The 25,314-nt window shown below is 42.8% G+C and overlaps 1 protein-coding gene across 2 annotated transcripts; it reads right to left on the reverse strand.

The window, feature by feature from the left end:
* Positions 1-3,872: 3,872 nt before the first annotated feature.
* LOC114585608 (serine protease inhibitor 2.1-like) lies at positions 3,873-19,458 on the reverse strand. 2 transcript variants are annotated; one of them, XM_077924403.1, is made up of 5 exons: positions 19,324-19,458; positions 17,675-17,866; positions 5,779-6,049; positions 5,420-5,480; positions 3,873-4,199 (listed from the first exon to the last, which is right to left on the reverse strand). In XM_077924403.1, exons 2-5 carry the CDS (start codon positions 17,844-17,846, stop codon positions 4,026-4,028), a joined length of 678 nt encoding a protein of 225 aa, XP_077780529.1. In that variant the 5' UTR covers positions 17,847-17,866; positions 19,324-19,458; the 3' UTR covers positions 3,873-4,025. The 2 variants fall into 2 exon arrangements, with proteins under 2 accessions (XP_077780529.1, XP_077780522.1); XM_077924396.1 differs by lacking the exon at positions 19,324-19,458 and having other exon boundaries at positions 17,675-18,087.
* Positions 19,459-25,314: the final 5,856 nt, after the last annotated feature.

Genomic DNA, 25,314 nt, shown 5'->3' on the forward strand with positions numbered 1-25,314 from the left:
TGGAACATTATCAATGACCTTGAGGGATTGAAGGCTGCCCACGACAATATCGCAATACTTTGGTCATCTTTGCTGCAAAGGAGATGCTGGCGGGACGCGGTGAATCCCGTGGCTGTGGACAAAGCCAGGAGGATCGTGGAGCGCTCGGTGGCGCGTAGAGTGTTTGCATTGGGTGGACGGGTCATTGGGCACCCGCACATCCAGTATGACAACGTATCACTCTATCGCGGGGATGGCGTGCATCTATCTGATGCTGGCAATGATATCTGGTTAGCGGACATTTTTCAGGGCATTAGGGATTGGTTACAGGCGGAGGGTATTGGCGGCGAGCCGCTTTGAGGCGGCCCGTGTGGCGGTAGGCATTGGCAGGGGTATTGTCACGCAGATGAGATCGGGGGGGAGGAGCGCCATCACCTCCCCCAAGGCTTGGAGGGTAGTTCGTTAAAGGACTCCGGGGGGCGTCGCCTCGTCCGAAACCTACGGAGGCTAGGGCCTAAAGCGCCCCCCCGAGCGGTAACCCCTCGGGGAGCGCCTAGGGATATGCATCTCGGGTGGCTCCCCCTGTTGGTGCTTAACCCTCACCGGTTAGACCGGTTAGTCTGGTAGGGCCAATGCCTAAAGCCAATACCACTCTTGCCTGTAATCAATAAAGTTGTGGCCATTTTCGCCCATTAACCTAAAATTCTGGTGTCCTGTGTCTTCATTTATCCTTAGTGGTGGGGGAGGGAATAGCCACGCAATAACTCAGCAGGATATAGTCCAATTGTTGCTGAAACCACCCAAATCTCCTCTAGAGGGCGAAATATCTAAGTTCTCTTTGCAGTTTTTAACATAAACGTATTCTTACATAGAAAACAGTCCCAAAGTCTCTTAAAACAGTCCCAAAGTCTCTTAAAAGTTTCTTAAGGAGCCACAATGTTACTGCCCTTCAACAACCCTCTGAGTGCAACAAAGTCAAAGTATTTTCCAGGCTCAAAGTATCCAAGCTCAAAGTTAATATTCCAGTTACTTTTTTACCTTGATGTAGCGACAGTCTGCAGCCGGAGACGATACCTTTTCTAATTTGATGTTTATTTCCTCCACTGTTCTTGCAGTCAGCAGACAGTGGTCCGCGAGTATTTCTGCATAGAGCGATGCCCCCTCATGGGATAGTTCATGAGCGCTCATCTCAGCTTTCTCCTCTGGGTGATCTCCACCCATTAAAGCATCCCCACCTAACTGGGAATGAGTTCTATTTGATGTAGTAGTTTCTGAGTTCTGTGTTCTTACAGAATCGTCCATTTTACTCTGCTTGCTCTTCTGCTCTGGACTGACTTGTGGAGATGAGGCTGGTCACTTCTTTTTCCTAGAAATTTTCCCAGAGATAGGAGCCGCTACTAATTTTTGCTGTAAATCAGGAAGCTCGGCATCCTCCCACGAGAGGGTGTTTATTCTCCACTCCTGCTGATAAGCAGTTGGTAGGTTTAGTTGAGCTGCAGCTAATTAAGGCTTTCTTCAAGACTTTCCAAGACTTTCTCTAAGACTTTTAACTCTAGCCCTTAACTCAGGTTTGTGAATATAATAGCTGCCAAATGACAGAGATAAAATACTGTGTCTGATAAAAGCTAATAAAAGACTAATAAAAATAATAAAAACCGCATCAGCTGAAGCGGAGCTCAAGTCAATGCTACCACTAACAACGCCATCTTGACCTTCCGCCACCTCTGTCGGATACCAATAGTCCCAAGTCTACAGCGTACGGTCCCCTCTAGTGAGGATAAAATTGGGGGTGTCAGTGGGTTTTCCTGGCAATCTCATACCCCCAATTGTCCCATTTTAAGTGGGACATCACGAATCACAGAAGCCAATCCTGGATTCTGTTTGGATCCTGGAATGTCCCATTTAAGAGGGGCACTCTGGCACAAATCAACAGGGCCAACCCTGCTGTTTCTAAAGGTCCTGAAGGCAGGCCAAGGAGGAAGGGGGAGGAAGGAAAAGGAGGGAACACCTGCCTGTAGTAAAAAACAAAACAAAAAAAACTTCCAGGGCTTAAGGGAAGGTCTTGGTTTTGGGGAGAAGTGTCTCCCTCTATGTGTGTGAGAGACAGGTTTATTTCTCTGGTGACAGAGAGAAGCAAGACTGTCCACTGCACTGATCAATCTCCCCATTCCTAGGGAGCTAAACTATCCTAAATCCCATTATCACTTTTGAACACCGGAAAGACCATGGCAGTGATCTGCCCTCTTTGAAGATAGTCCCAGGAAATACTGGGTTCGCCTCTAGATTACACCACCAGCTTGCTTCCAGGCTTGCTTATAAGAACATTTTCTTTTAATGTGAAGAGTGTCTGATTCACAAAAAAGCATCCAAGGTCAGGGGCTGGTCTGAATCGGATGCCAGAGACTGGTCTGACTCTGAAGATGGGGGGATGCAGTTGCAGACAGTTCAGCCTGTAACAGGGAAAGAAGGGGAGGATTCATCCCCATCTTCCTTCAACATTCCCAGAAGCATATATAGAGGCTGCACAGTCGGGGGAAGAGTTAGACAGCTTTGGTATGGTAGCTAAGCAACCAGGAGGGAGGGAGTGTTTGGGAGATTCTTCAATTGAAAGTGGCAGGGAATTCCCTCCCTCCCTTCGAACTCAGAGGACTGAAAAGGTTAATGAACAATGGAAGCACAGGGGTGGGGAGCAGACCTTTGGTGCACTTCTTGCTGTGGAAGGGGAGAGGATTCAGAGTGAGCAACTGACATCCTGATAGAGGATGGCCCAGGGCTGCTCTAGGTAGTTGTTGTTGTAAATCAAATGAAGTATAAACCTGCCTGAGACTCTTTAATCCTTATCGGAAGCTCCCAGAGAGAGGGGAAACTCCCATGCCTGCCTGCGTATCTGACATCCAATAGGGATAAGGGTGAAAATGTTTATGACACTTTAAATGGGAAGGATGGCAACTAGGCAATGAAACTGCAGGGGCATTTAACAGCAATCCAAGGAAGCCAAAGCACTGTAGGATAAAATGCACGTGCCAGTCCCATGGACTGCAAGAAGATCCATTCTTAAGGAAATCAGCCCTGAGTGCTCACTGGAAGGACAGATCGTGAAGCTGAGGCTCCAATACTTTGGCCACCTCATGAGAAGAGAAGACTCCCTGGAAAAGACCCTGATGTTAGGAAAGATGGAGAGCACAAGGAGAAGGGGAAGACAGAAGACGAGATGGTTGGATAGTGTTCTCGAAGCTACCAGCATGAATTTGACCAAACTGCAGGAGGCAGTGGAAGACAGGAGTGCCTGGCGTGCTTTGGTCTATGGGGTCACGAAGAGTCAGACACGACTAAACGACTGAACAACAAGAAGAAGACATATGACAAGAGACACAATATACAGATATTTGTTTGAGAAAACCATGCTGGGTCTTGGTAATCACAGCATCCTTTTCTAAGTGCTCACAGGCAGATTGTTTAATTATCTATTCTAGGTCCTTGAAGTCAAGGTCACTGCCAATGTCTTCTCCCCCTCCCCTTTTGAAGATGGGGAAAACATTTGCCCTCCTCCAGACTGCAAAGACCTCACCTGTTCTCCAAGAATTCTCCAAGATTATAGACAGAGGCTCTTGTATACAGCTCACCAGGCCCTGCAGATCTGAATTCATTTGAAGTTCCATTACCATCATTCTGAGCTTTTGAGCTACCTGACCTTCTCCCTTTAACTGTTGGCTACTTGTGGATACTACACCTGCATGAGAGATAATAATAAAATACTGCTAACCTGATCTTTCAAATGGCACACCTATCCACCCCCCCCCAAAAAAAAAGATCATGGAGTGAACGCTAGAGAGCGCACTTAAAATAAACAGCATATTTTTTAAGATTGTGAGAAAAGAAAGAAAAATGCCAAGTGATTTTGCAGACAACTCAATCAGTGTTTTATTTGTTCGGTTTGGGAACATGTGACAGTAATCACTCTGATACCTAAAAGCATCTTATCAATCATGCTTCATATTGGAAATTCCATGTTTTCTGTGCTGCAACACAAGTTGAGCAATCATGCCTCAGTAGGAGTCGTGACTTTTCCAATGAAGAGTTTCCTCCTGAACAATCACCAACCGAAATGGGCGATTGAACGCCAGTACATAAGGAGGGGATCTAGGAACAATTTTAATGGCAGCAGTAGCTGCAGGTTCAGTGTCATTCTCGTCGACATTTAAATAAGCTTCGTGAATAGCCTGCAAAGAAATACAACAAAAATTAGTGCAAGATTGTGTCTGACTCAGGGTTTTATCCTGAGAAAATCTAGGCCTTCAAAACAAACAAATCCACTGAATGTCTTAAGAAACAACATCATGTGGTCGTTTCTCACTCTGATTACCTATTGATCTGGTTCCTCTAACCAGTTCTAAGCATCATATTTTTGTATCAGTCAGCCTCAAGGAACTGATGGAATTTTCTGAAAATCTTGATGTCAATCTTCTCCATAATTATTTTTCCCTAGTTCTTGTCTCTCTCCCTTACTGTTGATGAGAAGCAAGATCCCAATACCAGGCTCATTATGCAAAAAAATAGGAACACTTCTTTCATACATACATCATGTATAATATTACCCTATTACTCCTATAATATTATAAACACTAGGTTTCCAAAAGTAGCCAGCACATAAACAGATAAATACAAAAGTTTATATAACTGGATAAAAGACATATTTAGTAATATACTTTAAAAATATGCTGCAGTAATACACACAGCATATGGTTCATCAGCACTATAGTATATTGCATTTTAAAATGGGGTTTCAGAGTTTTTAGGGGTTTTTGAATGTTTTATGTAGATTTTCAATTTCATTGTTCTGTGTGGCACAATGACAATAAAGATATTGTATATATCGTAAAAAAAATTTACAGTGCCTGAGCAGGTGAGACTAAAGCAGGTATGTGATAAACGATACTGTCTGCACAAAGCTTGCAAATATATCAGATTTCTCCTCCTTCTCCAATGCTAACTGCAGTCTTTGCAAAGCAACTGATACCGAATCATCTGCTCTAGAAAATTCTGTGTCAGAGGTGGGGAAACTGTGGCCCTCCTGATTTTTTTTGGATCCCATCAGCCCCAGATAGCATGACCAAGGGAAGAGGGAGAGCTGAGGCTTAAGAGTCTCTCCATCAGTTCTGTTGGGAGACCAGCTCCATTGGGGCTCCCCCCTCAACTGTCATCAAGCACCACTCATGCCATTAGGCTATAGCAGAGGGAGAGATGGGTTTTTGGTGGCTCTTAATCATCATAGCTGGAATAGCAAATATTTTTGGCTTCTCCTCTCCATGAGAGATGGGATTGTGGTTCAAGTACCCCAAATTATGTTCATTTGAACATAATTCAGACAAGAGGGTACCTCTGTGGAAAATGGAGGATGCAAGAAAATATAGACCAACCTGTAGAATTTTGCGAGGCCTACCTTGGAAATCTTCACCTCACGCTTCCCAGGAATTTCAGAGAGGTCTGCTTGATCTCTTCTCCTGTTGAAAGAGGAACCAGAGGCTAGTGAGGTATTGCTTTGGGGGGAAAAATGTGCCAGGAGAATTTTGGGTGTCATATGGCAGGACAGAATTCTAATCAAAGATGTGCTCTCCCAAGCCCACATTCCTAGCATGTTTGCACTCCTGTCTCAGTGATGTCTATGCTCAATTGATCCTGTTCCGGTATTACAAGGGACTTGGTCTTTACACAGCCTATCACTACCCCTCAAAATCACAACAATATATTTACACCTACAAATATGTACTACACTCTTTCCACTATAGCATGTACACTTACTGTGATTTTGTAGAATTCCTCCATTTTAACAAAACGTCTTTGCTAAGAGCATTTTCCAACTGCTTCATTTTTCCTTGGTCAGGAAGAATAAATAATGCTGAAACGTTGCTCTTGAAAGGGAGTTTCACAACCTTGCAGGACAGGATCTTATCATGGTAAGTCTCAAACCAGCTGACTTTGTTCATCATAGGGACTTTCACCTTTGATTCCTCATCCACATAGAAGTCTCCTCTTCTTGTATTCAGAGAATTGATAGGTTTTTCCCAGTTGGCTTATGGAAAGAACAATAACAGTATACATGTCATTTAGTTCTTCAAAATATTAATTGTCATACTCAGAGCTTTTAATAAGAGCTCCTGTTTTTGTGGCATCTTACTGTGCTGAGATACCTGCCTTTATAGCTCTGTTCTTAATCTAGTTCCCAATTACTTAATCTCATTAAAGCCAAGTCCTGACAAAAGCTGACTCAACATAGTTGTTCTAGCTCCAAGTGACACTAGGCCCAAGGCCGCTAAGACCAGACCATGTCATTACCGAGGAGGCAGGTTTAGTCATTGTCTGAGGACTATCCCTGCCTCCAGGTCTGGTCCTGACCGGAAGGATACTGGAATCAGCAAGGGAAACCCACATGACCTGAAAGTGTTGCTGTGCAATGCCAGGTCAATGATGAATAAAACCACTGCCATCCACGACCTGATTGTGGATGGAGGATTTGACCTGGCATGTGTGACAGAGACCTGGTTGGATGAAGCAGATGGGCCTGTCCTTGCCGCTGCTTGCCCACCAGGTTTCTCTTACGCACAGCAACCCAGGTCATGTGGGCGGGGAGGGGGAGTTGCAGTGATTTTTAGGAAGTCATTAGTCTGCACCAGGTGTCCTATTGGGAAGACCCAGTTCTCTGAGTGCATGTTCTGGAAGTTGGGCAATAGGGGCAGTACAGGATTTCTACTGGTGTACCGACCTCCCCGCCGCACCAAGGATTCCCTGCCCGAGCTGCTTCAGGTCGTGGCGGATATGCTCCTGGAGACACCTAGCTTGGTTGTCCTGGGGGATTTTAACATCCATGCCGACACGACCTTACAAGGGGCCGCTCGGGACTTCGTGGAAAGCATGGCCTCCATGGGGCTGTCCCTGAATAAGTTTGGCCCAACTCATAGCCATGGACATGCCTTAGACTTGGTGTTCACCTCTATGGATGTTGGTGATCTGACACTAACTAAAAGCGAAACAAAAGAAGTGCCATGGTCAGATCACTTCCTGGTGCAACTGGACTTCTCCGCAACCCTTCCCCTCTGCAGGGAGGTGGGACCAATTCGGATGGTCCACCCCCACCACTTAATGGATCCAATTGGCTTCCAGAGAGTGGTAGGGGATGCTTTATCCCAAGTTGATGGCCTTTCAGCTGATTCCCTGGTGGCACGCTGGAATGCGGAGTTAACCAGGGCTATTGACTGTCTGGCTCCGAAGCGCCCTCTCCGAGGGTTTTCCCCGGAGCTGAGGGTGATGAAATAATCGTTGAGACGGCTAGAGCGCCGGTGGCGGAAAACTCATTCTGAATCAGACCGGACACGGCTAGAGCTCAACGTCGAGCCTACCAAGTGGCAACGGGCCTTCTTCGCCGCCTCCATTGCATCTGCAGAAAACAGCAGCAGGAGACTTTTTCAGGTGGTTCGCAATCTATCGGAACCACCTGTACCACCGGGGCCTGGTAGGGGCCCCAAGATCTCCTGCAATGCTTTTGCAAAGTTTTTTGCAGATAAAATCGCTCAGATTCAGAAGGAGGTAGACTCCACCGTGGGAGCAGGGCCAGGGCGGGAGAGTGCTAGAGTTCTGTCTGGTCCTGTTACATGGGATCAATTCCAATCTGTTACCTCCGAGGATGTGGACAGGCTGCTTGGACAAGTGAAACCGACCACCTGTCTCCTTGATCCTTGCCCATCCTGGCTGATAAAAGCGAGCCGGGAAGGGCTGGGTGATGGGCTCTGCAGGGTGGTGAATGCTTCCCTCTGTGAGGGAGCCTTCCCAGACCCAGTCTCAAATCTTCCATTCTTGGGCAAGGTGATTGAGCGGGTGGTTGCTGAACAACTCCAAGCACGCCTGGAGGAAACGGACCATTTGGATCCCTTCCAATCGGGATTCAGTTCTCACCATGGGACTGAAACTGCCTTGGTCGCGCTGGTTGATGATCTCCGGCGGGCTAGGGACAAAGGTGAGAGCTGTTTCCTAGTTCTGCTGGATCTCTCAGCGGCCTTTGACACCATCGACCATAACATCCTTCTGGACCATCTAGAGGGGCTGGGAGCTGGGGGCACTGTCATACAGTGGTTCCGCTCCTTCCTCCTGGGTCGTGTCCAGAAAGTGGTGGTGGGGGATGAGTGTTCAGACCCCTGGGCTCTCACTTGTGGGGTGCCTCAGGGTTCTGTCCTCTCCCCCATGCTTTTTAATATCTATATGAAGCCGCTGGGAGAGTCTCACAGCTGTCCATGGAGGCGCAGGTTAACTCTGTGTCCAAGGCAGCTGTCTACCATCTCCACCCTACCTGCCCTAAGACCCTACCTGCCCGCGAACTGTCTTGCCAGAGTGGTGCATGCTCTAGTTATCTCATGCTTGGACTACTGCAACGCGCTCTACGTGGGGCTACCTTTGAAGGTGACCCGGAAACTGCAATTAATCCAGAATGCGGCAGCTAGACTGGTGACTGGGAGTGGCCGCCAGGACCATATAACACCGGTTCTGAGAGACCTGCATTGGCTCCCAGTACGTTTCCGAGCACGATTCAAAGTGTTGGTGCTCACCTTTAAAGCCCTAAACGGCCTCGGTCCTGTATACCTGAAGGAGCGTCTCCACCCCCATCGTTCAGCCCGGACACTGAGATCCAGCGCCGAGGGCCTTCTGGCGGTTCCCTCATTGCGAGAAGTGAGGCTACAGGGAACCAGACAGAGGGCCTTCTCGGTAGTGGCGCCCGCCCTGTGGAACACCCTCCCATCAGATGTCAAAGAGATAAATAATTACCTGATATTCAGAAGACATCTTAAGGCAGCCCTGTTCAGGGAAGTTTTTAATATGTAACGCTGTACTGTTTTTAACACTGATTGGGAGCCACCCAGAGTGGCTGGGGAAACTCAGCCAGATGGGCGGGGTATAAATAATAAATTATTATTATTATTATTATGGTCAGAGGGGGAAAGAAAATTTTCTTCTCAAGAGTATGTATATGATTGGTTGTATTATTATCAGATTAATGAAATGTTTAAAAAGGATTGTAAAGAGTGCGGTTATGTGGAAAAGGATTCAAAATTTCAAACAAAAATACTAGGTAACGACTATAAAATTGTATCAAAAATGTATAAATTGTTGCTGGAATGGTATACAAAAGATGAAGAAGTTAAATCGGTGATGGTACATTGGGCCAGGGATTTTGGATATAATATACAATTGGATGATTGGATAAAACTATGGAATGAAAGATTAAGATTTACGACTTCCGGTGGAGCGTGATCTTGTCGCAAGCGAGGGATTCTTCGCTGAGAAGAATCCCGGCTATTTCGGGTGGAAAAGGGGTGTTACAGGGCGCGGTAGCCCCCTACAAAGCCTCTGGAGGGTGTCCAGGGGTGTCTGGTTCCCGGCAGTGCCCTTAAAGCTGCCCGTATGGCCGTCAGGTAACCCCCAAAAGGGGCAAAGAGTACGGCGGAACGGGTTAGTGGGCTATCGGGAAGCCATTGCTGCATCCGAATAGCGAAGCCCCGAGCTTGCAAAGAACAGCGCTTCGCTCTCAAAATTAAGAAATTTGGACCTAAATCAACCTAAAACTGCAAGACCTGGAACTAAGGAAGGCTCCGAAATAATAAAGATATTTTTTCCCCCGATTTTGGCTGTCATCTGGAATCAGCTTTGACGCAGCAACATATGTAGAGCTGGAAAACGAAAGTAAGTTGCCGCTAGTGGCTATTGTTTCCATTTTCCCTGTAACTCTTAGAAACAAAATAAAGAAGCTAAAAGTAACTTTGCCAAGTTCTAAAGAGGTTGAAAGAAGTATCAGATTTAAAAGGGGGAACAGAAAGGAACTGTTGTGGTGAATAGAGATCTTTGATGGAACGGAGGACATATAGAGAGCCAAGTTCTTTGTCTTCCCACTTTCGCTTTTAAAGATAAAGAAAAGAGACACAGGGGACACAGAAAGGGGACACAGGGGACACAGAAAGGGCTGAAACAAACAGGGGAAGGGCTGAAAGCAAACAGGGGACACAGAAAGGGCTGAACTCCTCAATGCCTTCTTTGCCTCAGTCTTCTCCAATAAAGAAAACAGTGCCCGGCCTGAAGAATTTGGAGCAAATGATTCAGCAGAGGAAACACAGCCCAGAATAACTAAGGAGATAGTACAAGAATACTTGGCTAGTTTAGATGTATTCAAGTCTCCAGGGCCAGATGAACTGCATCCAAGAGTATTAAAAGAACTGGCAGATGTGATCTCAGAACCACTGGCAGTCATCTTTGAGAATTCCTGGAGAACAGGCGAAGTCCCGGCAGACTGGAGGAGGGCAAATGTTGTCCCTATTTTCAAAAAGGGGGAAAGAGAGGACCCAAATAATTATCGCCCAGTCAGTCTGACATCAATACCAGGGAAGATTCTGGAGCAGATCATTAAGCAAACAGTCTGTGAGCACCTAGAAAGGAATGCTGTGATCACCAATAGTCAGCATGGATTTCTGAAAAATAAGTCATGTCAGACTAACCTGATCTCGTTTTTTGACAGAATTACAAGCCTGGTGGATGTAGCCTGCCTTGATTTCAGCAAGGCATTCGACAAGGTGCCCCATGATATTCTTGTAAAGAAGCTGGTAAAATGCGGTCTTGACTATGCTACCACTCAGTGGATTTGTAACTGGCTGACTGACCGAACCCAAAGGGTGCTCATCAATGGTTCCTCTTCATCCTGGAGAAGAGTGACTAGTGGGGTGCCACAGGGTTCTGTCTTGGGCCCGGTCTTATTCAACATCTTTATCAACGACTTGGATGATGGACTCAAGGGCATCCTGATCAAATTTGCAGATGACACCAAACTGGGAGGGGTGGCTAACACCCCAGAGGACAGGATCACACTTCAAAACGACCTTGACAGATTAGAGAACTGGGCCAAAACAAACAAGATGAACTTTAACAGGGAGAAATGTAAAGTATTGCACTTGGGCAAAAAAAAATGAGAGGCACAAATACAAGATGGGTGACACCTGGCTTGAGAGCAGTATATGTGAAAAGGATCTAGGAGTCTTGGTTGACCACAAACTTGACATGAGCCAACAGTGTGACGCAGCAGCTAAAAAAGCCAATGCAATTCTGGGCTGCATCAATAGGAGTATAGCATCTAGATCACGGGTGGCGCTGTGGGTAAAAGCCTCAGCGTCTAGGGCTTGCCGATCGAAAGGTTGGCGGTTCGAATCCCCGTGGCGCGGTTCGCTCCCGCTGCTCGGTCCCAGCGCCTGCCAACCTAGCAGTTCGAAAGCACCCCCGGGTGCAAGTAGATAAATAGGGACCGCTTACCAGCGGGAAGGTAAACGGCTTTCCGTGTGCTGTGCTGGCTCGCCAGATGCAGCTTTGTCACGCTGGCCACGTGACCCAGAAGTGTCTCCGGACAGCGCTGGCCCCCGGCCTCTTGAGTGAGATGGGCGCACAACCCTAGAGTCTGTCAAGACTGGCCCGTACGGGTAGGGGTACATTTACCTTAACCTTTATCTAGATCAAGGGAAGTAATAGTGCCACTGTATTCTGCTCTGGTCAGACCTCACCTGGAGTACTGTGTCCAGTTCTGGGCACCACAGTTCAAGAAGGACACTGACAAACTGGAACGTGTCCAGAGGAGGGCAACCAAAATGGTCAAAGGCCTGGAAAAGATGCCTTATGAGGCATCTCATAAACATTAGGAAGAACTTCCTCACAGTAAGAGTTGTTCGACAGTGGAATTTGCTGCCAAGGAGTGTGGTGGAGTCTCCTTCTTTGGAGGTCTTTAAGCAGAGGCTTGACAACCATATGTCAGGAGTGCTCTGATGGTGTTTCCTGCTTGGCAGGGGGTTGGACTCGATGACCCTTGTGGTCTATTCCAACTCTATGATTCTATGATTCTAAGAAGCTTCCGACTCCATTGTTAATAGTGAAATAGAAGTGAAATCTGAAAAGGCTGCAGTTGCAACGTACAGGAATTTATTTCAATCTCCTTATTAATTGGTTTTATAATTTTGGCATATCAAAGTAAAAGTTGGACTTTGTTTATTTGGATTTATCAATTTATTCACCCCGGATTTGGGTACCGACCCCCTAGTGGACAGAATAAGACAGTACAACTTCTTTTTCTGTGCCTCTTCCAATGTTGGTGGAATTTTCTTTGTGTGTGTTTTTTTTAGTGACCTTCGCTCCACTCCCTACTTGTGCTGCTCTTCTTTTCTCAGTGGAACCTTCCTCTTTGGATATTTGTGGTTATTCTCTGCAGACACTCATTATCATTTTCTTGGAATATTAAACAGATAATCCAGACATTAAATTAAAGGTTTAATTGGCTCTCCTTATTGATATTGTGGAAGGACCATCTCATCCTAAGTGGAATATAATAATTTGGATTTGGAATTAAGTTCCTCATTTCTCTAATAAACTTTGATTTTTTTGGATTTAAATTCTATTTGGATTATAATTCTATTTGGACTACAATTGAGGCAAGTACAAATACAGAAGGAAGAGCCCAATTAAGGATTAGCCCAAGTGGGGGCAAGAAGATTGTTTTCAACCTTGGACAGGATTGTGACTAGCCCTTTAACTTTCCCTAAACTATTAAAGGGGGACTAATTAATTTCTAATTAATCTTTTCTTTTGGAATTTATAAGATATCTTTATTTGCAAAAAAGATCTTGGGTTTTCCATCTCTGCTACTCTTTTTAATTTAAAATTTGTAAATTGGTCATATTTGCTGTGATTTGAACAGGTGGGGAACGTGATAAAGGATATTTTGGGTAAAATGACACATCAACAAAAGAAAGGGATGGAAGGGGGGACACCAACTGATAGGAGACCGTCCAAGCAAGAATCTGATTTTAGAGCAGAAATATTGAAAATGTTTGCAGAAATTAAACAAAGTGAAAAGAACCTGGAAACAAAATTAGAACAGGTGGATAATAAAATGGAACAAGTGGATAATAAAATTGGGGAAATGGATAAAAAAATTGATGAGACAGTTAATGAACTGAAAGGGCAAATAAAAGAGGTTTCCAAAAGAACACAATCACTAGAAGAGGGGTTGAAAAAGACAAAACTGGAGATGAGGGAAGTGAAACAAGAGGAAGAAAGGATGAAGGTGGAGATGATAGAAATAAATAAATCGCAGGAGGAAATTAAAGATGCAATTGCTATGAATGAACTGAGACAGAGGGAAGTCAACCTGAGGCTGAGATCTGTACTGGAAATACAGAATGAGAATGTTTAAGAGAGACTGATCACAGAAATGGCACAGTGGCTGGAGATTCCAGTAGAAGAAGTAGCAAAAACAGTACAAAATGCATTCAGGATGAGAGTAAGAACAACTAAGGCAAGGAAATTTCCAGGGGACTGTTTAATCACGTTAAAAGATCGAGAGATGAGAAATTTGATACTACAGAAGAATAGAGAGAAAAGATTATATATAGATGGAAATTACATCACCATCTTTAAAGATATTCCGATAAGGCTGTTGAAACGAAGAGATCCTTACAAGCCACTGGTGCAGATTTTTAAGAAGAACAAGATTGATTTCAGATGGGAATTTCCAGAAGGAATTTCCTTTTTCTACAAAACTAAGAAACATAAGTTGACAAGCCCTGAAGAAATAGGGAAGTTTACGAGAAGATACAAAGAATTGCAAGTGGAAGAAGAAGAAGTCAAAGGTGCAGAAGGAGGAGCAGGATCCAAGGACGAGTCAGAATCGATGGAAGAAGAGAGTTCCGAAAAAGAAGAAGAAGAAGTAGGAGAAAAGGAAGACAGGTTATAAGTAAATCAACGTAAATTTATTTAATTGGTCTCTATCATGGCTCTAAAATTATGGAATTGGAATATTAATGGGATGAATGATAAAAAGAAACGAAATAAAATTGAACAATTTCTAAAAAAGAAAAACTTGGACATTATATGCTTACACATGTGGCAAGAAGACACAGAAAAATTTTGATCAATAAAAGACTAGGGAATGAATTCATATCTTCAGACAAAGAGAAAAAAGGGGTTGTTTTATATATCAAAAACAAAATTGAATCTCAACAAATATTCAAAGACGAAGAAGGAAGAATTATAGCAGTTCAGATCAAATGGCAAGGCGAAAATTTAATAATTGTCGGGATCTATGCACCTAACGGAAATAAGACTGAATTCTATAAAGCTTTGGAAGAAAAACTTTTTGAATATATGGATCAGAAAATCATAATAATGGGAGATATGAATGGAGTGGTTTCACTGGGAATGGACAGATTAAGAGAAGGAACAAATAAAGAAGGGAAACTACCTAGGACTTTTTTTACAATGACTAAGAATTGTAACTTGATCGATATTTGGAGACTTAGACACCCATTGGAGAAGCAATTTACTTACTACTCAGAACCGAATCAGTCAATGTCAAGAATCGATCAAATATGGGTATCGAATGAATTGACTCCAAGAATCCAACAAATTGAAATGCAACCTAAAGTAATCTCAGACCACAGTCCAATAAAAATGGAACTAAAAGGTTTTGAAGAAAGAATCTTTAGATGGAGAATCAATGATTATTTGTTGGATGATCAGAGGATTATAGAAAAAGCACAAAAGAAATTAACGGAATATTTCATAGACAATTCCAACAAAGGTACAAAGATGAATATTGTTTGGGACGCAAGCAAAGCAGTTATGAGAGGATTCTTTATTCAGCAGAACTCACTGAAGAACAAGCATAGGGGAAAAGGGAACAAAGAAATCTTAAAGCAGATTATGGACAATGAGCAAAAATTAATTTAAAAACCAAATAAATCAAAAATCAAGCAAGAAATCAAGACACTCCAAACAATTTGCAATGATAAATAAAGAAGTAGAATGGAATGTTAAAAGGTTACGACAGAAAAACTTTGAGTTCGCTAACAAATCAGGTAAATGGCTTGCGTGGCAAATCCAAAAGAGAAAAGAACAGAATACAACTAACAAAATTATCATAAAAGGTAAAGAGACAGTTAATTCAAAAGAATTTAGGAAAGGATTCTTGGACTTTTATAGGCAATTATATAGAAATAAGGAAAGGAATGATATGAAGAAAATAGAAAAAAATTTAAAAGATAAAAAGGTGCAGAAGATCCCGACAGAACAAAAAGACCAGCTGAACACCCCAATAGAAGTTGAAGAGATCAAAGAGGTAATAAAAGAACTGAAGAGGGGAAAGGCTCCGGGACCAGATGGATTTACATCGGGATATTACAAAGAAATGAGAAGTGTTTTGATGGAACCATTGAAAGAAGTTATGAATAATATCCCAAAAGCAAGGGAGATCCCAGAAATGTGGAAAGAAGCATTTATTACTTTGATTCCAAAACAGGATTCGGACTTAACACAAGTTAAAAATTACAAACCTATTTCATTGTTGAATACGGATTACAAAATATTTGCGGGGATTTTAGCGAAGAGAATGAAAAAGATAATATTGAATGAAAGAATGAAATAATAGAGAATGAAAAAGATAAATATTGATAAGAATTATCCACAAAGACCAAGCAGGGTTTCTGCCAGGCAAATGAAAGATAATGTAAGGAATATAAGTAATATTTTGGAATATCTGACTGCCAGGAATGAGAAACAAGCGATATTAATGTTTGTGGATGCTGAAAAGGCATTTGACAATGTAGTATGGGATTTTGTGCTGAAAAATCTGGAGCATATGGAAGTTGGGAAAGAGTTTTTCAATGGAATCAAGGCAATATATACAGAGCAGAGAGCTAAACTGATAGTAAACAATGTAGCCAAGAATAAAATTTAAATTATTAACAGATGTGAAAGAAAGAGGAGGCTTCGCCCTGCCAGATATGAAATTATATTACGAAGCAGCATGTCTATGTTGGTTAAAGGATTGGATTAAACTAGAAAATATGGAATTGCTAGACCTTGAAGGTTTTGATAACAGATTTGGTTGGCACGCTTACTTATGGTGTGACAAGAAGAAAGCTCATAAAGGCTTTGGGAACCACATTTTCAGGAATTCGCTAACAGAAGTATGGGACAGGTATAAAAGTCTTTTGGAACCGAGAGTTCCACATTGGCTTTCCCCGTTGGAGGTTATGTGTGTAAAGAAAATTAATATGAGAGGTAAATGGGCTACATATGGGGAAATGGTAACTAAAGAAGGAGGAAAATGGAAATTAAAACCATATGAATGAACAAGTTAAAGATCTTGTGTATGATTGGTTGCATTACTTCCAGGTAAATGAAATGTTCAAAAAAGATTTAAGAAAGAAATAAAATTTAACATTTACTGCATGCACGGCGTTGAAGGAAAATGTTATGAAAATGTTTTATAGATGGTACATCACACCGGTAAAACTTGCAAAAATGTATAAAACATGTAATAAGTGTTGGAAATGTAAAGAAAAAGAGGTAACGTTTTACCGTATGTGGTGGGAATGTAAGAAAGTGAGGAGTTTCTGGGAAGCGATATATAATGAATTGAAAAAGATGTTAAAATACACTTTTGTTAAGAAACCAGAAGTTTTTCTTTTAGGGATTACAGGAAATGAAATAAGAAGAAAAGACTGTAAACTCTTCCAGTATGCAGTTACAGCAGCAAGAATTCTCCTGGCCCAGAAATGGAAACAAGAGGAAGTATCGACGATACAAGAATGGAAAATGTATGTGATGTGCAAACAACGCTAGTGGGGTTTCAAGAAGCACTGTAAAACTTTGAGAGGAATTGTTAAAAAGAAGTAGAAAGGGGAGGGAAGACAAATGGCAATACAATCAAGGGAATGCGTATTGAAGAGTAAATACGGATGATTACCAGAGAAGCAGAAGGAAGTCAAAAAAGATTAATTTGTTAAAACATGGAGAAAATTGTATAATTGTGTTGGAAAATTAATAAAAATGTAATGAGAGAAAAAAAGAAAGATTAAGATTTACGGCATGTACTGCGTTAAAGGAAAGTGTTATGAAAATGGTATATAGATGGTATATTACACCAGTAAAACTTGCAAAATGTATAAAACATGTAATAAGTGTTGGAAGTGTAAAGAAAAAGAAGGGACATTTTATCATATGTGGTGGGAATGTAAGAAAGTGAAAGGCTTCTGGGAAATGATTTATAATGAATTGAAAAAGATGTTAAAATATACATTTGTTAAGAAACCGGAGGCTTTTCTTTTAGGAATTGTAGGAAATGAAATATGTAAAAAAGACTGTAAACTTTTCCAATACGCAGTAACAGCGGCGAGAATACTCGTGGCCCAAAAATGGAAACAGGAAGAATTACCGACAGTTGAAGAATGGAGATCGAAATTGATGGACTTGGCAGAACTGGATAAACTAACAGGGAAGATCTGATATTTGCGAGACCAGAAGTTCATCGAGGACTGGGGGAAATTTACAGATTATCTGAAAAATATATGTGATGAACAGACAACGCTTGTAGGTTTTCAAGATGTTCTGTGAAAATATGAGGAATATTGCAAAAAAGGGAATAAGGCTGGGGAAGGTATATTTTAAAGGCAATATTAAAATTAGAAAATGTTTAAACAAATAAATAAAACGGAAGATTGGCAGAGAAACTGAGGGAAGTAAAAAAAAAAGATTATGTGATAAATTCTGATAATGGTTGTATAAATTTGTATTTGAAAATGAATAAAAATATTATATATAAAAAATAAAATGTTCTTCTCACCAGTCTCCGAAGGAAGGTCGTAGTAGAATTGGACTATCTTCACAGAAGGCAAATCTCTGTCACCTTCAGCAAGAGGAGAATGGTCATGGTCCTCCTTGTGGTCAAGAGTATGGTGACTGTGGGCAAAAGCACAGAGCCCAGCCAGAAGCAAAGACAGGTAGATGTGAGGCATTGTGTTCCTCTGGAAGTTCTCTGGGGGGAGGGGATCACATTTAAAAATGATCATTGCAACTATACAATGAAGGATGTTGGCATTGTGTTTATGTCTACTTTATATTAACATGGCAGACAATCTTTATTTGTTGCTTTTGTCCTTTCCGGTCTCTTAAGCTTCTCTGGTACTGTTGTGCGGAGGACTCTGGCTTGCATTTCAGCTATTGTCTGGCATTCTGGCAGAAATTTTTTAAAAACCCACTTTTTCCCCCTTGGGCAGAATATTAGGGACAAAGTGATCTTTGTTAAAACCCATGTTTTAGTTTTTTAAAAAAGAAACAAATGTGCCAGCACTCATCCTGAAGACTCATCATGAAGTTGCTATAGGAAGTTCCAAACATTTAACAATTAAAAAATAAATAAATGGTGCCAGTACTGTGTGCCCCAAGAAAAAGCACAGGTTAAAACCTTTGTCAATGACCCAAAATGGAATAAGGTAAAAGACAGCAAAATTTGCCTGATGCTATTTCTTTTTTCTTTTTATCTTTCATTTTAATTTTGCATTGTTACATTCAGCTACACCTTTTATCATTCTTTACAATACATACTATCAACATATATATTACTGTCTATTCGTTTTTCTGATTTATACCATTTTGACTTCGCTCCATCCATGCTCAGCATTCAATATTATTCATTACTATAATATTGTGTTAATTGTGTTATAGTAATATTATTCATTACTATAATATTGTGTTAAGGAAAATTATTATTTACATATTCCCCATTAGTCACTTTTCTTTTTTTAACCTTAACTTTACGAACTTCAGTCAATAAACTTGTTTTGAAACGATGTTTTGTCATGTATTCTTCCACACATTCCCATTCTTTCTTTAATTTTTGATTTGATTGGAATCTAGTAGCTGCTGTCATTTTAGCCAGATCTATAAATTCACAAAGCTTGTTTTGCCACTCCGCTACTGAGGGAATGGTGTCCCCTTTCCAGTTTTTGGCTAATGGTAGTCTGGCAGCAGCTGTGGCACATAAAAACACATTTTTCTTATCACTGGGGATGTCTTTTGAAACTAAGCCTAGTAGAAACGCTTCTGGCTTTTTCTCAAATGATGTTCTAAACATCTTTTTTCGTTCTTCGTGAATGTTACTCCAGAATTTTTTTTATTTTCCCACATCCCCACCATACATGATACATCGTTCCCTCCACCTCTTGACATCTCCAACACAAATTTGATTTTAGTTTGTATATGCCTGAAGCTATTTCTAACCACCCTTTGCAACTCCCTATTTATAAAGCTGCTTCTATTCTGCAGCCTCCTTTTCAACCCATTTTTCACTATCACCTCCTTTTTCATACCTTCTCTTCTTCTCTTCTCTTCTCTCCTTTCCTGACATCTCCATTGGCACACAGACCACCCCCATGGTACCTCCAAGCCACCCTCTGCTGTAGCAGCATCGGGAAAGGCACGCTTGATACTTACAGAACGTTCAGAGGGGTCTCTGGGAAGAAGCAGAGAAAACTCTTTCCAGTAAGTGGCTATTTATGTTGGGGCACAGTCTCCTTCATTAAACACAACTGACTAAGCCAAGAACAACAAATATTGACTATGGCTTGCATTGCTGGATACCATCATCATCAATCTTTTTTATGGTCCAGAGACCCAACAAATCATTACAAAGCAATACACAATTCATACAGCCTACCTCCAGGTTAAACAAACAATTTGTTCAGAATATAGGGATCATTGGTTCTTGCAACCACCGATAAAAACTTTGCCACTGGTAATGTTCTAGCGTTTGTCCTGTCTTCCAATAGGAACCTGACATAGTGAGCCTCTGATTTCCCAGGAAAGGTACCAGCAATGGTAATAACAGTTCAGCCCTGGCTTGCTCATATTTTGCACAGTGCAATAAAATATGTTTTATGGAATCGATGTCTTGAGCACACGAGCAAAGTCTGTCCTGGTAGGGAACTCCTCTCAACCTGCCATCAAACACTGCAGAAGGAAAGACGTTTAGTCTGGCTTTGGTGAAAAGCCTTCGATAATTTGGTACTGTCAGATTTTTAATGTAAGATGTTAACTTAAAGACTGTTACGATATAGAAGCAATGCAGCTGCAAACTGGTAGCTTGAAAACAAAACATGATGGGAATGTTGGGACTGTCTGTGGGAAACAGTGGGACAGTCAGTTCACAGGGCAATGCACCGGAATTAGCTCAGAGTGAAATATGAGCTCTTCCTCTTGCGTATGTACAGGAAGTACAGGAAGTCTTTGTCACTTGACTGCTGGAGTTTGAAGAGTACAGACGTGTTTTCTGTAATGCTGCAAAGACAGAAATAAAGGCATGTAAATACATTTCTGTCTATCTCCTTTCCCTGCCAGGGGAGCAGGAGGGAGGGGGGGTGTTCTTCCCACGTTTCGGAAGAATCACCTATCGAGACCTAGCCTGGATCTTGCTGGGGAATGCAAGGAGGTAAACAGGAGACCAAGCCGGGTGCCTGGGAGAGTTGCCAGTTTCTCCCGATAAAGGCTTGATTTCCGACATCTGGTAGCATGAGAGCCTATGGTTCTGCTACATGAAAGTAGCTAAGAGGTCGTTGGATCGGATTCATCCTCTGCAAGGAGATAAAGGAAGATATGGTAGCGAGCGGATGGAAGCTACAAGGACTGAGCACCGGATCAGACGTCTTTGCTGATAAGCTATGAGCAACGGAACCCCTCAAGGTATGGTGATTTTATGGCTGAGAGAGTGAACGCGAACGGAAGCATTCTTCGGTTCACATAGAAGCCGCTTTTAGATAAAAACAGCACGGAGAAACAGCCCGCATATTTCACATTCCTGAGGACTGATAAGGTCTGCTGCTCAAGCCTGCCAAGTCCAGTTGCTAAGCAACGAGACGTGAGTACTTTGAGCTAATTTTCTGAGATAGTTAGCCTCAGAAGCATAGAAAGAAAAGTAAAGGGGAAAACAAGCCATCGCGAGACCGAGGCTGGGACTGAGAAAGGGACTTTCCAAACTGCTAGGCTGAAAGGAGCTGTTGGAAATTCCAACGTTTGTTTGTTATCGCACAGGCTCCTGGGAAAGGGACTTTTCAAAGCAGCCTGGGTTTTGCTGCCCGGTGCAAAGCAGTAAACAACCCAATAGACTTTTGGATTTTACCAGCTCGTGAGTGAGAGCTGAGGCTTGGATCAAAAATGGATGCCAAGAAGGGGGGAGGCTTACCTTACCCACCTCCACTGACTAATGACAATTATTCCTCATGGTCTGTAAAGATGAAGGCCCTGCTTCAGAATCAGAGGATTTTTGGGGTGATTGATAATCCCATCCCTGCTGCCCCTACGCCAGCATGGAATTCACAGAATGTGAGAGCCAGGATGGCCATTATTCTGTGTGTCTCAGATGAGCAACTTGTTCATATCGCCGATGAGGAACACGCACATGAGATTTGGTTTATATTGCAAAGAATCCACTAAAGAGATGCTGGTGGTACAGCATTGCTGCACTTTGAAAAACTGACAAATATGAGGCTAGCACCTGATGCAGATGTGCAAGCGCATCTGACAGAGATGAAATTCTTACGCCAGCAGATGGCACAACGCAATTTCCCTCTTCAGGAAGAGATATTCGGCTTCATGATTATTAACAGCCTTAATCGGACTTATAAAACCGTTGCAAGTCAACTGGGTTCTCTACCTGCCGCTGATCTTACGGTGGAGAGGATTTGTTCCGTGGTTCTCAATGAGAGAGACAGACTTGCTGCAATAGATGTCGCTGACAGGGGGAGAGAAGCTCGGAGTTCTGGCACCCCCACTGCTATTGCTAGTGAAGAACAGGCTGCTGCTTTGAACATTGTCCATTGTTACAATTGTGGACAGACTGGACATCTTCAGCGGAACTGTAAGAAGCCACAACAACAAAAAGGAGCTAAGGGGAGCTCTGCAAAGCCTGAGGCGTCAGGCAAAAGTTGTACCAAGTCCCAGGTGAAACCTGCAAAGGCATTGCTGTCAACAAAAGCCGCGTTTTCAACGGAAAACGCTTTTGTTCTTGACACTGGAGCGACGCAACACATGACATCGTGCCGAGAACTGTTTTCTACGTTTGAGAAGCAAAGCTTCACTGTGAAACAGGCCAACGGTCAGGAGATCCAAGCGACCGGGTTTGGAACTGTTTACCTGGAGAGTCTGAACTTGACTATTAACAATGTGTATTTGGTTCCTAATTTAAAGTTCAATCTGCTGAGTGTTTCGCAGATCACAAAGAAAGGACTGGTCTTGTCCTATGATAAGGAAAGCTGCAAAATCTTCAAAGATGAAGAGCTGTATCTTTCTGCCAGAGAGAAAGATGGACTATATCTGTTGTCATTTAAGGAATCTGATTATAATATGTCTATTGCATGTGATTTAAACATGATTTCTCTTGCAGGTGTGTTGAAAAACGTCCAGAAGGCGATGAAAGTAACCAGTGCATTTCAGCGGGTGTATGCTGATGTGATTGGTCCTCTAGCACCATCTAGAGGCAATGCAAGATACTATCTTGTGTGTGTGGATTATTTCTCTCATTATGTGTGGATAGACATATTGCAGAGTCCAAAAGAAGCCTTAACAAGGTTTAAGGAGTTTTGTGATAAGGTTAAAAGTCTTCATGATGCTAACATTGATTGTCTTTTCACAGATGAAAAGCCAGTTTTTCTTTTACAGGATTTTCAAGATTTCCTGGATAAGCAAGGGATAAAGCACAAGGCTGCTGTTTCTGCAGGTGCATGGAACAAAAGTGTTTGTATAAGAGTGAACAAAGAATTGCAGAATGGCATGAAGGCGCAATCGCTGAGTTCACATTTGCCACATGAGTATTGGGCTGAATCTTTATCGTGTTATTGTACACTTGGTTGGGAAAGGTTTCAAAAGATATGGAATGTTCTCCTTTTGAGAAACTATTCCATAGAAAACCTTCTGTTGCCCATTTTAAAGCTTTTGGATCTCATGTGAAGTCTGATGCTCCAGGTGGAGTAAAGAATGCAAAAGGCATTTTTGTGGGTTATGAAAAGGGTCTCTACAGAGTAATTTTGTCTGAATCTGGTCAGGTGATTCTCACAAAATTTCTAGAGAGTGCTCCTGAACAGGAGAGAGTAATTGTTCACACATTTCCCACTCAGGACAATTCAGATGATGATTCTGATTTTGCTGATTATAGTGGTACTGAGAATGACACAGATAGCTCAAAGAGCTCAGTTGACACAGTCATTGAGAGGAATTCTCACACAATGGCTAGACCTTCGCAAGTGAAGGATGAACCACTGTTTACAGTTGGAACTGGTTCTCCAAAGAGTCCTGAGAATGAACCAGTCAGCAAAGAGGATCAGCACCTCATACGCAGGTCTGAGAGAATTACAAAGGGCGTACCACCCAAGAGGTATTCCAAAGAGTTTGCTAACTCAGCTGTTGCATGTGTTACTATTGTTGACAACTCAAGACATGTTAAAGGTCTGTCTAAGCCAGAGACAAAGACACAACAGGGAGTTGTTAAGCGTAACACTACATTCCCTAGCCAAGGTAATGCAGAAGCACTCATTCCTTGGAAGTCAGACAACCAGAGAGGTACACTGGGGAAACCAGTGGTGGGTAGTTCCAAGGGTGGAACTGAAACAACAGGGAATTGTTATATGTATAACAACTGTTTGTTTTCTTCTCTGGATCAAGCTTTGTTCGCAGCTCACATTGATTCATATGGGGGAGTATGTTACGATATAGAAGCAATGCAGCTGCAAACTGGTAGCTTGAAAACAAAACATGATGGGAATGTTGGGACTGTCTGTGGGAAACAGTGGGACAGTCAGTTCACAGGGCAATGCACCGGAATTAGCTCAGAGTATAATATGAGCTCTTCCTCTTGCGTATGTACAGGAAGTACAGGAAGTCTTTGTCACTTGACTGCTGGAGTTTGAAGAGTACAGACATGTTTTCTGTAATGCTGCAAAGACAGAAATAAAGGCATGTAAATACATTTCTGTCTATCTCCTTTCCCTGCCAGGGGAGCAGGAGGGAGGGGTGTGTTCTTCCCACGTTTGGGAAGAATCGCCTATCGAGACCTAGCCTGGATCTTGCTGGGGAAGGCAGCCAGGGAGGTCAACAGGAGACCAAGCCGGGTGCCTGGGAGAGTTGCCAGTTTCTCCCGATAAAGGCTTGATTTCCGACATGCCCATATTGTACTCCTACTGCCAGCAGACTAAAGAATGCATGTGATCGAGATCGCAAGTCACTGTGTGCATTATCCCATAATCTTTGCTTTAACGTCTTTAGGGCGCCTTCATAACCCAGGCAATACAGTTGGGAGGGGGTGACAGACCAATAGGTAAAGGTAAAGGTACCCCTGCCCGTACGGGCCAGTCTTGCCAGACTCTAGGGTTGTGCGCTCATCTCACTCTATAGGCCGGGAGCCAGCGCTGTCCGCAGACACTTCCGGGTCACGTGGCCAGCGTGACAAGCTGCATCTGGTGAGCCAGCGCAGCACACGGAACACCGTTTACCTTCCCGCTGGTAAGCGGTCCCTATTAATCTACTTGTACCCGGGGGTGCTTTCGAACTGCTAGGTTGGCAGGCACTGGGACCGAACGACGGGAGCGCGCCCCGCCACGGGGATTCGAACCGCCAACCATGTGATCAGCAAGTCCTAGGCACTGAGGCTTTTACCCACAACGCCACCCGCGTCCCGACAGACCCGACAGGCTTTTTTAGCCATGGTTTTCTGCCATTTGCTGGCAAATTCCTCATTGGTCAGGTGTTGGTACAAACCCTTCCCTAGATCAAACACTGAAATCCTGAGCCAATGTTTTAGGGCAGCCCACCACGCTTTAGTTGAAATTGGGCATTCACCAGCTTCTAACAGAAGTATGGAGTTGGGGACACAGTTGGGTACCTGCAGCAGAGATCGTAGAAATTTTGCTTGAAAACCATCTAGTTTTGGCAGGTCCCCATTATGCCAGACATTTGCAGCGTACAGGAGTTGGGAAACGGGTTTTGCAATGAAAACCCTTAAGGCTGCTGGAACATATTTGCCTCCCTTTGTGAAAAAGAATCGGACTATGGCTGGCTTTGTGATCTCCGCCTTTTGAAGGGAGGTTTGCCAGTGGTGCTTCCAAGATCCTGTATGATGGAATGTGAGCCCTAGATAACTGAAGTATTTGATCTGTTCAAGGTTATGGCCATCCAGCACCCATTTAGACCGGGAGAAGCTTATTTCAAAAACTAAAATAATCCAACAGAGATTAGGAATTGCTTCCAGAGATACTTCAGACAACTATATTCACAAGGGCCGCAGAAAGATATGGACATAGAACAATTTCTTGGAAAAAATGGACTGAAAAAGATTTCACAGGACAGTAAAAGAGTCTTGAACCAGGAAATAACAGAACAAGAAATAGAAGGTGCCATTCAAAACATGGCATTGGGCAAATCCCCAGGACCTGATGGACT

The sequence above is a fragment of the Podarcis muralis genome, chromosome 1 (assembly GCF_964188315.1).
Source record: "Podarcis muralis chromosome 1, rPodMur119.hap1.1, whole genome shotgun sequence".
Taxonomy (NCBI): domain Eukaryota; kingdom Metazoa; phylum Chordata; class Lepidosauria; order Squamata; family Lacertidae; genus Podarcis; species Podarcis muralis.

Bases quoted from the DNA above. Each gene is read 5' to 3' on its own strand.
- LOC114585608 (XM_077924396.1), bottom strand. From the start codon at position 17,900: ATGATCATTTTTAAATGTGATCCCCTCCCCCCAGAGAACTTCCAGAGG. The intron at 5,481-5,778 runs GTAAGTGTACAT...CTCTTTCAACAG, and splicing joins AGGAATTCTACAAAATCACA to GAGAAGAGATCAAGCAGACC. The intron at 4,200-5,419 runs GTAGGCCTCGCA...ATTTCTTTGCAG, and splicing joins GTGAGGTGAAGATTTCCAAG to GCTATTCACGAAGCTTATTT.